Raw genomic sequence first — 11,509 nt, 5'->3', positions numbered from 1 at the left:
CCCTCGAGCTCGCCGGGGGTTTTGACGTCGCCGTAGTCTTCGCCAGCGGCCTTGTCTTGGGTCACCGAGACGTACGAGACGCGTTCTTGGAGCTCCATGGCACCCGGTCGCTTGGCTGCCATGGCTGTTGTTGGTGCTGAGAAGGCAAAAAGGAAAGTGAGAGTTCGAGTTCTCTGCACGGCGAGGCATTAGACGAGGCACCCAACCGAATCCACGGGCCGCAGTTTGCGCGATTTCTGGCCGTCGTCGTTTCTTATCACGATGATGATGAAGACATTCTACTTGGTTACCAGCAACGTTGCGAAGCAGAAAGACACTGATGTACGCGGATTCGTTTGGCTCAACCGCCACTTGGAGAAGCAAGAGGAGTCACACGTACCATTCGTAGCGAGATCTGCGCAGCTCCAGGGAACCTTAGTCTTTTCATCTGAGGCCAGAAGAGTTAGCACCGAGGTCATTGGGTCTACACTCGAGCGTTTGTTGAAGCAGCGTGCCGGCGTCGTGGGGCGACAGCATTTGGGTGCTCCGGCTTTCCCGCTAGTCGGCGGGCTGTTTTTCTTGCACATCCAACTCTCGTCGTCAGGCGATTGCATACAAACCGCCAATCTAAATTTTATACGACGCCAACTCAGATCGTCGACACCCTCTTTTGTCACAATGTGCGACGCAATTCGCACATATCAGACAATAGCAAGACGACGCGCGTGGTTGGAGCACCCGTATTAGCCATATGCACTCATCTATGCGAATTCGTCGCGATGACGCTAGGCCGATTGCCCATAGAAAGGGTGTTTACGACTGCCTCGCTGTAGGATTAAGTGGTAGCACGATGCGCAGGAGAATGGAGGTTAACCGTAGCGCAGCTGCACGCGGACGACGGCGTCCGAGTCGGAGAAGACACCTTGGTTCACAACGAGCGGCATGGCGTCTGTGAGGCACTTGTCGATGCTGCGGAGCGACACGTCGCGGTCTTCCGTGTCGAGTACGTACTTGGGCGCGTGCGGGAGGAGGTACTCGACGCCGCTCGCGCGGATGACGTCCCACATGTCGAGCCGCTTCTCAACGAGCTCCGCCGCTGGCTGCTCGACCGAGAGCGAGATTGTCCACTTGTGCCACTGCGTTGTCGTGCCCAGCGGGATCTCGAGGCCGCGCGGGACCTTGATCTGAAAGACTGGCTCGCGGAAGAGGATGAGCTGGCGGTCGTCGGTCATGAACGACTTGGTCTGCTTCTTGAGCGTGATCCACGACGCCTTCATGTTGGGCTTCATGACCTTGAGCTGGAGCTCGAGCATCGGCTTGTCGCGGATCATGCGCTCACCCATGCGCTCATGGCACACGCGGCGCAGAATCTCCTTCCAAATGAACATGGGCTGCGGCGCCAGCAGCGTCAAGTCGATCCACACCGCGAGCGCCGAGTGCTGCACGGTCAGCAGCACGGGCCCCAGCAGCATGGTCTCTAGCACCTACGCGCCGTCGTCACCACCCATACTAGATTAAAATAACACTACGCTCGCGCACTCGGTGGCCTCCTGGCCGAGGTTGGAGAGGTTGTTCAAGTAGCCTGCGCCATTGATATCAGCAAAATACCGTCAACGCCAGACGTACCCGCGCCATACATTTCGTGCAGGAGCGGCATGAGCTGTCGCCGGAGCTTCCCACGCGTGCTCCACTGCGGCGTCGTGTCCTTCATGTACGGCACGCCAAACACGTGGGCAAAGTCAAAGATGGCGTCCTTGTCGATCGCGAGGAGCGGCCGCCAGATGCGCACGCCGTTGACACTCGAGCACGTGCTCATGCCGTTGAGCCCGAGGAGCGACTGGCCCTTCATCATGTTGGAGATGACGTTTTCCTGGACGTCGCCGCGGTGGTGCCCGACGCACATGCCCGGAATGCTGTGGCGCGCCATGACCTCGGCGTACGTCGTGTACCGAATGTCGCGCGAGATGCGCTCGTACTCCTCGCGCTTGGTCGTCGCGCGCTGGCACTCGTCGATGCGCCGCACGTAGCATTCGATCCTGGCCAAGTGGCGTGACGCGCTGCGCATCACAGTAGGCGTCGTACCCGAGCGGCTTGCACCATTCCTCGACATAATTCGCCTCGGCCGTGCTCTCGGCGCGGTTCTTGTAGTCGATGTGCACGGCAACGACCTACGACGGGTTGAGAGAAGGTCGTTGGGCGCGTGTGCACCTTGAAGTTGTTGTAGCGCGGCGCCAGCTTGACGAGCAAGTAGGCGATGACCATCGAGTCGACGCCGCCCGAAAGCGAAATGCCAATCGCAGGGCAGACCGGCGATCCTGCGTCCATCGCGCTGAGGAAGCTGTGCATGAGCGGCGTCAGCACGTGCTTGGGCAACAGCTTGTCTTCGTCCGGGTGTAGGAAGGCCGCGCGCTCGAGAATGTCAAACTCGTCCTCGCCGTCGGCGTTGGTCACGCAAGCTGTCGACGCAGGGCGCAAGTGCGCTTGGCGCTGCACGGTCGTCCGACGAAACTTGGACAGAATGTCCGTGTGCTCTGCGAGCAGCGCCTACGCGAGCGAGTGATGATGGACCATATTCGGACTTGAAGTCTACCTCACGGCGATCAATGTGCTCGAGGACGGACGCGAGGCGCGCGTGCGTTGGTGTGTGGCGAAAGGGCATGAGCGCGAACACAAAGTAGTTGGTCGGCACCGTCTCGTGGTGGCCAGCGGCGACAAAGGCTTCGGCCAGCGCCAGCGCGAGGACGTCGTTGGCCGCGCGCTTGTCGGCGTCGTGGCGGTGCACATGGCGCGAGAACTGGTCGAGCAGCACGATGAGTGCCACGAACGTTTCGCGCGACGCGCACCAGTCGGCATGCAGCTCGCGTCGCTCGGCGGCGGCGAGGAGCGGGCCAAAGGTCTCCGAGATGCGCTTGTCCGTTAGCGCTTGGATCTCGCTGCCAGCCGGAGGAAACCACTTGGTGCGGTAGATCTCTTGCTGGTCGCCCTCGAACCAGAAGGCGAGCACCGCGGCCGCGTCATTCGGCAACGACATCACCACCGATTGCGTCCTGCGTCCAGAAATCTGCGCCGCCGTATCCGGATAGCCCATCGTGCTCGCTTAAGTCCGATTGGCATGAAAACTCAAAAACGGCGGTGAAACTCAAAAGCACGCTTGAGACTCCCGGCTGGGGTCCTTCAAGGACGCTTGTCGCTGGGCCTCGTATTAATAAGGAATAACACTAACTAGAACGAGACTTTTCTCGTTGGTCGCAACGACGTCGGTGCTATCTTCGCGGTGTCATGTCGACCAACGGCGCCGACGAGCTGCTCGAGGGTGCTGCAGAGTTCTGGCGACGTGTGTTCAATGGCTCCGGATAATGTTCCCAGAGACTGTTGATCGGGTGATTTTCGAGCCATTTACTGCGCGGCGCATAGCTCTTCGGGTGGACGACACTTCCTGGGACTGCAGAATCAAGCAGGACGAGAGGTATTGACGGTTCTGATAAAGCTACCGCCTTCGCAAGAACAGGTCCGCCACCCGGCCTCTGGGTCAAATGGGCCGTCAATACGAAAGCAAGCCGCCGGTCTCTGCTTCCTTATCGACCCCTCGTTCAGCGTTCGCGGGACACATGGGCTATCGACGCCGGACACTGATTTCGCATCACGCTGGCATTCCCAAGGTCAACGTTGTCGTACCATTTGCGGTCAACCTCTTCTATCGGATGTGGCGCCATATGTATTGTGGGAGGTTTCAGAAGCAATTGAAAGAAAGAGGTATCACTAGACAGAGGTTATTTGCCAAGGCCAGTGATTGGGTCTATGGCCAGTAACGAATCGAACACATGAGCGCGCTGGTGCTGAACCCCGAGGCCTCGCGCTTGTACCGCGTGCGGAAGACCGTGGTCAAGATGCTCGCCAACCGCGGCTACATCGTCAGCGACGACGAGCTCAAGCGCACCACCGACGGCTTCGCGGCCCAGTTCGGCGAGAACCCGACGCGCGAGATGATGACCATCCTCGTCGAGAAGGTCGACGACCCGAGCGACAACCTCTTCGTCTTCTACCCGGACGACGCCAAGGTCGGCGTCAAGCCCATCCGCACCTACTGCAACCGCATGAAGGACGAGAACGTGACCAAGGCCATCCTCATCGTGCAGGTAGATGCCACCCATGCTGCTTCTCGAGCGCTCATGCCACCTAGGATGGCATCACGCCCTTTGCCAAGCAAGCGCTCAACGAAATGGCGCCGCGCTACAAGATTGACCACTTTAAGGAGACGGAGCTCCTCGTCGACATCACCGAACACACGCTCGTGCCCGTGCACAAGGTGCTCACGCGCGAAGAGAAGATCGCGCTCCTCAAGCGCTACAAGCTCAAGGACAGCCAGCTCCCGCGCATGCAAGTGAGCGACCCGATCGCGAGGTACTTATTGTTTTGCATTATGTGATCTTATCCTCAATGCAGATACTACGGCATGACCCGTGGCCAAGTCGTCAAGATCATCCGACCGTCCGAGACCGCCGGTCGGTACGTGACCTACCGCGCGGTCATGTAACTAAGCTATTCACCGCTGGCCCACGCGTTTACCATTGCATAATTCATCATCCTAAGTCACTCCTCAAAGTCGTCGTCCGCATACGCGTCAGCAGATGGGCGCACAAGCGACGCTGCCACGCGCGTCTCTCGGTCGCCGTCGTCGTACTCGACGTCCAGCGACCCATCGCTGTGGACGTGCGCGATCTTGCCTTTGAAGTACTTGTCCTTGCCGCCAAAGCGCGCCTCCACGAGATCGCCCTTCTTGAACTGGGAGGGATCGCATGAGATGGATACATCGTAACGCGAAGCAGACCTGGGGCTTGGTGCTGCTCTTGGCTGGCAGACGCACCAGCGCTGGGTCCACGCGCCGCTCCTCGTCGCCGTCGTCGTACTCGATGTCGTGCGAGTCGTCGCCGTGCACATGGGTGATCTTGCCTTTGAAATACTTGTCCTTGCCGCCAAAGCGCGCTTCCACCAGATCGCCCTTGGCCCACTAGAACACCATGTCAAGCCGCCTGAACGAAGATATGATCGCACCTTGCTGCGAGGTGTCCCTTTGGTCGTTGGCAGCAGGCGCACCAGTCCTGGGTCTACGCGGCGCTCCTCGTCGCCGTCGTCGTACTCGATGTCCAGCGATCCGTCGCCATGCACATGGGTGATCTTGCCATTGAAGTACTTGTCCTTGCCGCCATACCTAGCCTCCACGACTGCACCCTTGGTGAGCTACGAGACACGTGGTTGGAGCACAGGGACCGGGTGCTTGACGACCTTGGGCTGGTCGCGCCGGCGCACGAGCGCTGGGTCCACTCGACGCTCCTCGTCGCCGTCGTCGTACTCAATGTCGTAGGAGCCATCGCTATGGACGTGGGTGATCTTGCCTTTGAAGTACTTGTCCTTGCCGCCAAAGCGCGCTTCCACCAGGTCGCCCATGGTGAGCGCTTGCTAATGCCAAAGCCGTCAATGACACAGCTGGACGGTAGGTGCGCCCACCGCGGAGGCTGCCGGCTGGAGCGTCGATGGCTTGACATGCGTCTCGTCCTCGCCGTCGTCCCACTCGACGTCGTAGGACCCGTCGCTTCGGCAGCGCGCGACGACGCCCCGCTGGATGGCGCCGTGCGCTTGCTTCTGCACAGCGTCACCGACCTCAAACTGAGTGTCGTCTCCGTCCTTGTCACCGTCCTTGGCTCGCAGTCGGAGCCACTTTTTGGGCAGCCGCTCCTTGACGGCGCCGTCCTCGTGCTTGAAGCGCACGTCGAACGTGCCGTTCGTGCGCACGCAGAGAATGCGACCAGGTAAGAACGTGGCGCACTCGCGCGTCCGGGCCTCGACCTTGGCGCCTTCGACCAGGCCCTAAACCTCGATGCACCTCGGCGATAGGAAGAAGTCGATATACCTCGTCGGACTCGAGCGCTGCAGCCAGAGCGCGGCGGACGTGGTGGTGCGACACGTGCTTCTCAACCTCGTCGCGCGCATACCTGACGTCGTACGCGCGTTCGGTTGACCGGACCTTCTTGATGACGCCGGCGCGCCACAGCTTTGTGCCCTTGTAGCGCACATTGACGCTGTCGCCAACTGCAAAGAGCTCGGGTGCCGCGAACGACGCGAGCGGTTTGTCACGGAAGCGCACGAGGGACGTGACGTCGACGTTGCGCCGCTTGGGCCCCGAGTCCAAGTGCAGGTCGCAGACACCGTACGCCGGGTAGAGACGAATGACCGTCGCCGGTCCCAGCGCCCGCGTCTTGTCGACGACGCGGTCACCGACCTCCACGCCTGGACGTCGCTGGCGCCTACTCCCATACCGCTTGTCGCATCGAGACCTTGGCAACCAGCACCTACCGAGGCGCCACGTCGTCGTCCGAGTCTTCGTCCGAGTCGCTCGAGGGCGGCAGGCGTCTACGTACTGTCGTCGCAGTCGCATTCGAGGTAGGCAGCGTACGCTTCTCGGCGGGCCGCGTGCGCGCGGTAGAGCTTGTCGATTTCAGCGGCGCGGTGCTTGGACGGCGGCAGCTCGTCGTCTTCCTTGGCGTCGTCCTCGTGCGCTGCGTGCTGGCGCCGGCAGTACGCGTCAAACTCGATGCGCGTGAACGGTTTCCCGTTAGCTCCGTTGAGCAACGCCTACGCGCCAACGTGTCACGTGCTCTGAGAGTCACTTGCATACCTCAGCCGCTTGCATTCTCTTGGCATCTGCAGCACAAAGGTCAGTGGTGTGGGACGCAGGTACAATCGTACGGCCGTGGTGTTCTCGGTGGTGGCGGCGCGCTACCGCCTTGTTGAACGCTGGCGACGCCATTCGAAGCGCTTGGTAGCTCCGAACCAAGTCCGCATACGAGATGTCGCGCGCAGTGCCAAAGCCATGGCTCGTAAAGTAAGCCAGCATCTAGTCACGCTGCTTCAACCGTCGACAGCGAAAAAACTACCTGGGCCCGAGGAAGCACGAGCCCGAGCTCGGTCAGCGCCTGGACGGCCTCGGGCGTCGTCACGCGCTTGGCTCGGAAGCGGACAAAGGCTTCGTGGACGTGCGCAAACTATGCGAGAAACGTGCGTCAACTTGGCAACAGACGCTCAAAGCAACCTCGTCGGCAAGCTTGCTCTCGTCTTCGTCGGTGTCGTCGTCCTTGGTCTCTTCCCGGCGCTTCCTCCTACTACTGTGTTGGAGACGCCGTGAAGCATCGATGCGTCGTCGTACGCTTGCTGGAACTGCATGAGCTTGGACGGCGCCTCGCTCGTACTTGTTTGCTGGCTCCTATGTCCAAACCAGGTCGTAAAGCCTTCAATGAGCCCGATTCTCGTACGGCTTGTGGGGGCTCGATGCAACTGGAGGCTTGGTGCAGAGCCGCACGTGGCCGGACTGCTGTAGCTGCACGATGCGGTACCGATGCACCTGCTCGGTCGTTTGCACCTAGCGCCGGGCTCTTGACGCTGCTGTGAAATGACGACGCACGTACGGGCTCGGGCTCGGTCACAAAGAGATGGTAGATGACGAGGAACTCGGGGAACGAGAGTCCGGTCGTCTGCTCCTTCCTCGCGGCCATGTATCGGTCGAGCGCTGTACCATCGTACCGGACAAAGAGCTCGCGAAACACGAGTGGGAGCTGCAGCAGCGGGCAGACCGCCCCGTGCGGTGTCACTCGATCAAAGGCGTTCCGGAGCGGCGTCACATCCAGATTCTGGAGCTGGGTGTAGCGCAGCACAAATTCTGGAAATGAAATCGAGCCCGACCGGTCTTCGTCGGCGTTGGCAAACCAGTCGGCGACCTTGGCTTCGCAGTCGCTGCGCCCGAGGAGTTCGAGCGCGCGCAAGAGCTCTCGCTTGTCGATGACGCCGTTGCCGTTGGCGTCGACGCGCTCAAACGACTGGCGAATCGCGGCCACGTCCAGCTTGGGCAGCGGCAGCACGGGGAGTGACGTCGACTTGGAGTACGCCGTCACCACCGCCAGCGCAAACTCGGGGAACGTCACGCGGGCCTCTGTCGAGCGGCTTTGGATCCAGCGTTCGACCTACTAGCGCAAGGAGATATTGCAGTCGTATTGACTGTGATACCGCCGATGCGTCGACAGCGTACTCGAGGCGAGTGAGCGCCTGCTTGATCTCCTCGAAGCTGAGGGTGCCAGAGCTGTTGACGTCGGCCGCGTCAAAGGCGACCTTGAGCTTGGCGACAACCTACAGCCTCAGCATGTGAACCACAACACGCCAAAGATGCCAATACGAACGTTGATGCGGTCCATGTCCAGCACGGCGAGGTAGTCGTCGAGCTGAGCAAAGGCAACGCCATCGGATGCATCTACTGACACTCCATCTCAAATCACGAGGAATCTCAGTGTACCTGCAGCACGGAGACGGTCCAAGCAGAGACTGATGCGCTTCCGGTGGAGTACGTTGGTGATGCGGAGGAGGAACTCGAGGTCCGACTCTTGCAGATACTGCAGCATCGCGCCGTCCACGCCGTGCGTTTGAAACACATGGGCGTACTCGGGCAGACCCACGTCCTCGATGAGCCAGTCGAGAACGTGGTCGGGACCCCAGTCGCGCGCTTGCATCTGCGCGCGGGGCCGCATCTGCGACCGGGCATGCGACCAGGTGGTCGTCGGCGCAGGATGGGCTGATGGCAGTACGTGCGGCTGCTGCAAAGCCTGCGGAAAGAGCGCAAACGCCGTTGTCCGCTCGTACTCGAGCGACTTGCGGATGAGGTAGATGGGAAAATCACCGAACTGCGCCATCAACTGCCGACAGTCGCCGCACGGCGACGGGAAGAAGAGCGCGTCGGACGAGCTGATTGCGACGCCGTCGACACCGCTCTCGCTCTCTTCGGACGCGAGCTTGAGGAGGGCTAGCCGCTCGGGGCACACGCCGAGGCTCGGAGCCTGCGTTGCTGCCGTGTAGAGGTTGCCGCTGCGGCTGAGCACCGCGACGCCGATGGACGCGCCCGCGTCGTTCGTGTGACGGCACGAGGTCTGCAGATGGACGGCGGCGTCGATCAATGCTGTGCTCTTCGTCGTGCCTCTGCGACTGCTGATGGCGTCAAGACCGTGCGAGTAGTGCTGCGCATATCGCTTAATGCGGCGTTCGACGCGCTGGGCGTAGGCAGCTTCGTCCTCGGTCGCTTCTCGGTTGAGGACGTCTGCCGAGACGGGCTGCACGGCGCAGCTGTCATCGACACTGTCGAAATGTTGCGAGATCAGCGCCAGCGGTCAGCGTAGAGAATATACAGGTATGTATGTACCTATGCTCGGACGACGAGGACCTGCGCAGCGCGTCGAGGGCGGCGTGGCACTTCCATGCTGCGTGCGCGAGCAACGGCGGCTTCTTCGCCGCCGGCCCTTTGTAGCGCTTGAGCGCAGCTTGACGCGCCGAGTCCAAGACCTTCTGCACATGGACCTCCATGCCCCGGAGGGGGTCCTGCGGCACGCGCTGCCGTGTCATGGCGTAACTACCGGTACGCTCGGTCCCAAAACAGTGTGTCGAAACAGAAACAGGATTGAGATTGCGTTTGGTCATATCCGGATACAACCAGCATTGATTGTGCCATGGAAGAAGCGCTGCTGGCACAAGCCGCCGAGCTGGTCGCAGCGCAGAACTACGGGGCCGCGCATGGTGCTGCCGAGGAAGCGGTCCACCGCATCTGGGACCGGCTGCACCTCGGCAAGTGGAGCGAGGTCGACGTCGTGTGGCGGCAACGCTTTGCCCGCGCTTGCCACCTCCTCGCACAGGCCCAGGCCGCCACGTCCGACACGGCGACCGCGATCCAGACTCTGGACACAGGCCTCCTCATGGCTGGACCGTACGGCCACGACTTGCATGCTATGATGGAGTCGCTCATCGAGACGCTGCCCCGTGACGATATCCCGGCAGTCGATTCGACGAGCGCCAGAGGCTCACGAGCGGCGTCGGTCGAGCAAGACGCACCAAAGCGGCAGTGCGTTCGGTCGCGCGAGCACGTAGCGCTCTACCCGCTCCCAGCGCTGGCGACGGTCATCGAATGCATCTCTCCGCCATCGATGGCAACGTTCCGCGAACGCTACATGCGGCCGCGGCGGCCAGTTGTGATCCGAGGAGCCATGGACCATTGGCCTGCCATGGGGCTGGACGGCAGTCAACGGGGCTGGGCCGACTTGCAGTACCTCAAGCGCGTCGCGGGCATTCGCACCGTGCCCATCGAGATCGGCTCGAGCTACTTGGAAGACGACTGGTCGCAGACGCTCATGCCGCTGGGCCAGTTCATTGACGAGCACATTGCCAAACCTGGCGCCAACACAGGCTATTTGGCCCAGCACGCGCTTTTCGAGCAGGTATGTCCCATGCTACGTCGTCAGATAATGTCGAATGTGTAGATACCACCCCTGCGCCGGGATATCTGCGTCCCCGACTACTGCGCACTCCCCGACGATGACGACGATGATGACGATGACGACGATGACGAGGTTGTCGTGAACGCGTGGTTCGGACCGGCCAAGACGATTTCGCCGCTGCATTTTGACCCGGCACACAACCTGCTGTGTCAAGTTGTCGGGCGCAAGTACCTTCGGCTGTATGCGCCGGACGCACAGCTCTACGCGGTCGAGGGCCTCCTCTCCAACACGTCGCAGGTCAAGGTCGAGGACGTCGACGCCGACGCGTTCCCAGCGTTTCTTAGCGTGCCGTACCTCGAGTGCACGCTGCACCCGGGCGACATGCTCTACCTCCCGCCTGGGTTCTGGCACTTTGTGCAGTCGCTCGACGTGAGCTTCTCCGTGAGCTGCTGGTTTGCGCGACCCCGGCCGTAACCTTGAACCATCGCATGTTGCGTCATGATACCGCTCTTCTTCTTGGTGCAGCGATAGTCATCACGTTAAGCCGCCGTGATCGCATGGGTAGTGGCGACAGGCGTTGATCGCGTGTGTTGGCAGCCAATGTGGAAGGCAACTGCAATGATGACGTGGTCACCGCTGCAGTGCCACCCCGCGCTTGGCGGTCAAACCAAGGGCATTCGATGGGCACACGAAGCTCGCTCGTCCTACGACACACTTGCGCATTACTTCTCTCGGCCAATCGCGTTCCATAGAGAATCTTGCAGGCCACTGAGGGCAGAAGTGCTCCCATGGGTGCGTCGACTGGGCTGACACATCACATCGGAACGAAGGCTGATAGCCGAGAAACGGCGCTCAAAATACGAACAAAAACACTTGGTCGCAAGGGAGCAGCAGTGCAAGCGCATCCTCCATGTGCAGTATGCGTCCAGTCTGGTGCAGTTCACGACAGCACAGTAGTACCCTGCGTACGGTACGTGGCATTACTCACTGGTCTCTGTTGGGGGGTAAACTGCAGCGATCACCGAGCTTCCCAGGCGTGAGCCAACCCCCCGACGAATCCGGTTCCACCGCAACGTCTAAAATAATGCACCTTCGACAAATCAGCATTTGCGCCACGAGGGTCTTGCGTCGTCGCAGTGGAAGCCACAGCGAGCCGGCGGGATCAAGGACGCGCGCGTTTTATGCGACCACTGCTAGTACTTGCGCCTTGTGGAGGCATGTACGCGAGG

At 61.0% G+C, this 11,509-nt stretch overlaps 4 protein-coding genes across 6 annotated transcripts; 2 read left to right on the top strand and 2 right to left on the bottom strand.

Moving 5' to 3' along the window:
* Positions 1 to 705: 705 nt before the first annotated feature.
* Positions 706 to 3,035, bottom strand: SDRG_06796 (hypothetical protein). The gene is made up of 6 exons (XM_008612601.1): positions 2,570 to 3,035; positions 2,188 to 2,523; positions 2,062 to 2,147; positions 1,606 to 2,015; positions 1,509 to 1,561; positions 706 to 1,463 (listed from the first exon to the last, which is right to left on the bottom strand). The coding sequence occupies exons 1-6, from the start codon at positions 3,008 to 3,010 to the stop codon at positions 849 to 851; spliced, it is 1,941 nt and encodes a 646-aa protein (XP_008610823.1). The 5' UTR covers positions 3,011 to 3,035; the 3' UTR covers positions 706 to 848.
* A 765-nt stretch (positions 3,036 to 3,800) lies between these two features.
* Positions 3,801 to 4,513, top strand: SDRG_06795 (DNA-directed RNA polymerase I, II, and III subunit RPABC1; the record flags this gene model as incomplete). Its single annotated transcript, XM_008612600.1, has 3 exons — positions 3,801 to 4,115; positions 4,160 to 4,380; positions 4,423 to 4,513. The coding sequence occupies 3 exons, from the start codon at positions 3,801 to 3,803 to the stop codon at positions 4,511 to 4,513; spliced, it is 627 nt and encodes a 208-aa protein (XP_008610822.1).
* Positions 4,374 to 9,440, bottom strand: SDRG_06794 (hypothetical protein). Of its 3 annotated transcripts, XM_008612597.1 has the most exons (20): positions 9,215 to 9,440; positions 8,318 to 9,150; positions 8,205 to 8,275; positions 8,035 to 8,154; positions 7,440 to 7,991; positions 7,287 to 7,393; positions 7,181 to 7,237; positions 7,067 to 7,133; positions 6,912 to 7,019; positions 6,724 to 6,871; positions 6,653 to 6,678; positions 6,431 to 6,609; positions 6,331 to 6,387; positions 5,888 to 6,281; positions 5,485 to 5,844; positions 5,263 to 5,436; positions 5,032 to 5,217; positions 4,808 to 4,987; positions 4,546 to 4,761; positions 4,374 to 4,494 (listed from the first exon to the last, which is right to left on the bottom strand). In XM_008612597.1, the coding sequence occupies exons 1-19, from the start codon at positions 9,412 to 9,414 to the stop codon at positions 4,570 to 4,572; spliced, it is 4,011 nt and encodes a 1,336-aa protein (XP_008610819.1). In that variant the 5' UTR covers positions 9,415 to 9,440; the 3' UTR covers positions 4,374 to 4,494; positions 4,546 to 4,569. The 3 variants fall into 3 exon arrangements, with proteins under 3 accessions (XP_008610819.1, XP_008610820.1, XP_008610821.1); XM_008612598.1 differs by lacking the exons at positions 4,808 to 4,987; positions 5,032 to 5,217 and having other exon boundaries at positions 4,546 to 4,703; positions 5,373 to 5,436; XM_008612599.1 differs by lacking the exons at positions 4,374 to 4,494; positions 4,808 to 4,987; positions 5,032 to 5,217 and having other exon boundaries at positions 4,518 to 4,703; positions 5,373 to 5,436.
* Positions 9,441 to 9,502: 62 nt separating this feature from the next.
* SDRG_06793 (hypothetical protein) lies at positions 9,503 to 10,797 on the top strand. Its single transcript, XM_008612596.1, has 2 exons — positions 9,503 to 10,280; positions 10,323 to 10,797. The coding sequence occupies exons 1-2, from the start codon at positions 9,519 to 9,521 to the stop codon at positions 10,752 to 10,754; spliced, it is 1,194 nt and encodes a 397-aa protein (XP_008610818.1). The 5' UTR covers positions 9,503 to 9,518; the 3' UTR covers positions 10,755 to 10,797.
* The last annotated feature ends 712 nt before the right edge of the window (positions 10,798 to 11,509 follow it).

Source organism: Saprolegnia diclina (assembly GCF_000281045.1).
Source record: "Saprolegnia diclina VS20 unplaced genomic scaffold supercont1.18, whole genome shotgun sequence".
Taxonomy (NCBI): Eukaryota; Oomycota; class Saprolegniomycetes; order Saprolegniales; family Saprolegniaceae; genus Saprolegnia; species Saprolegnia diclina.
This window is presented reverse-complemented; position numbering and strand designations above follow the sequence as displayed.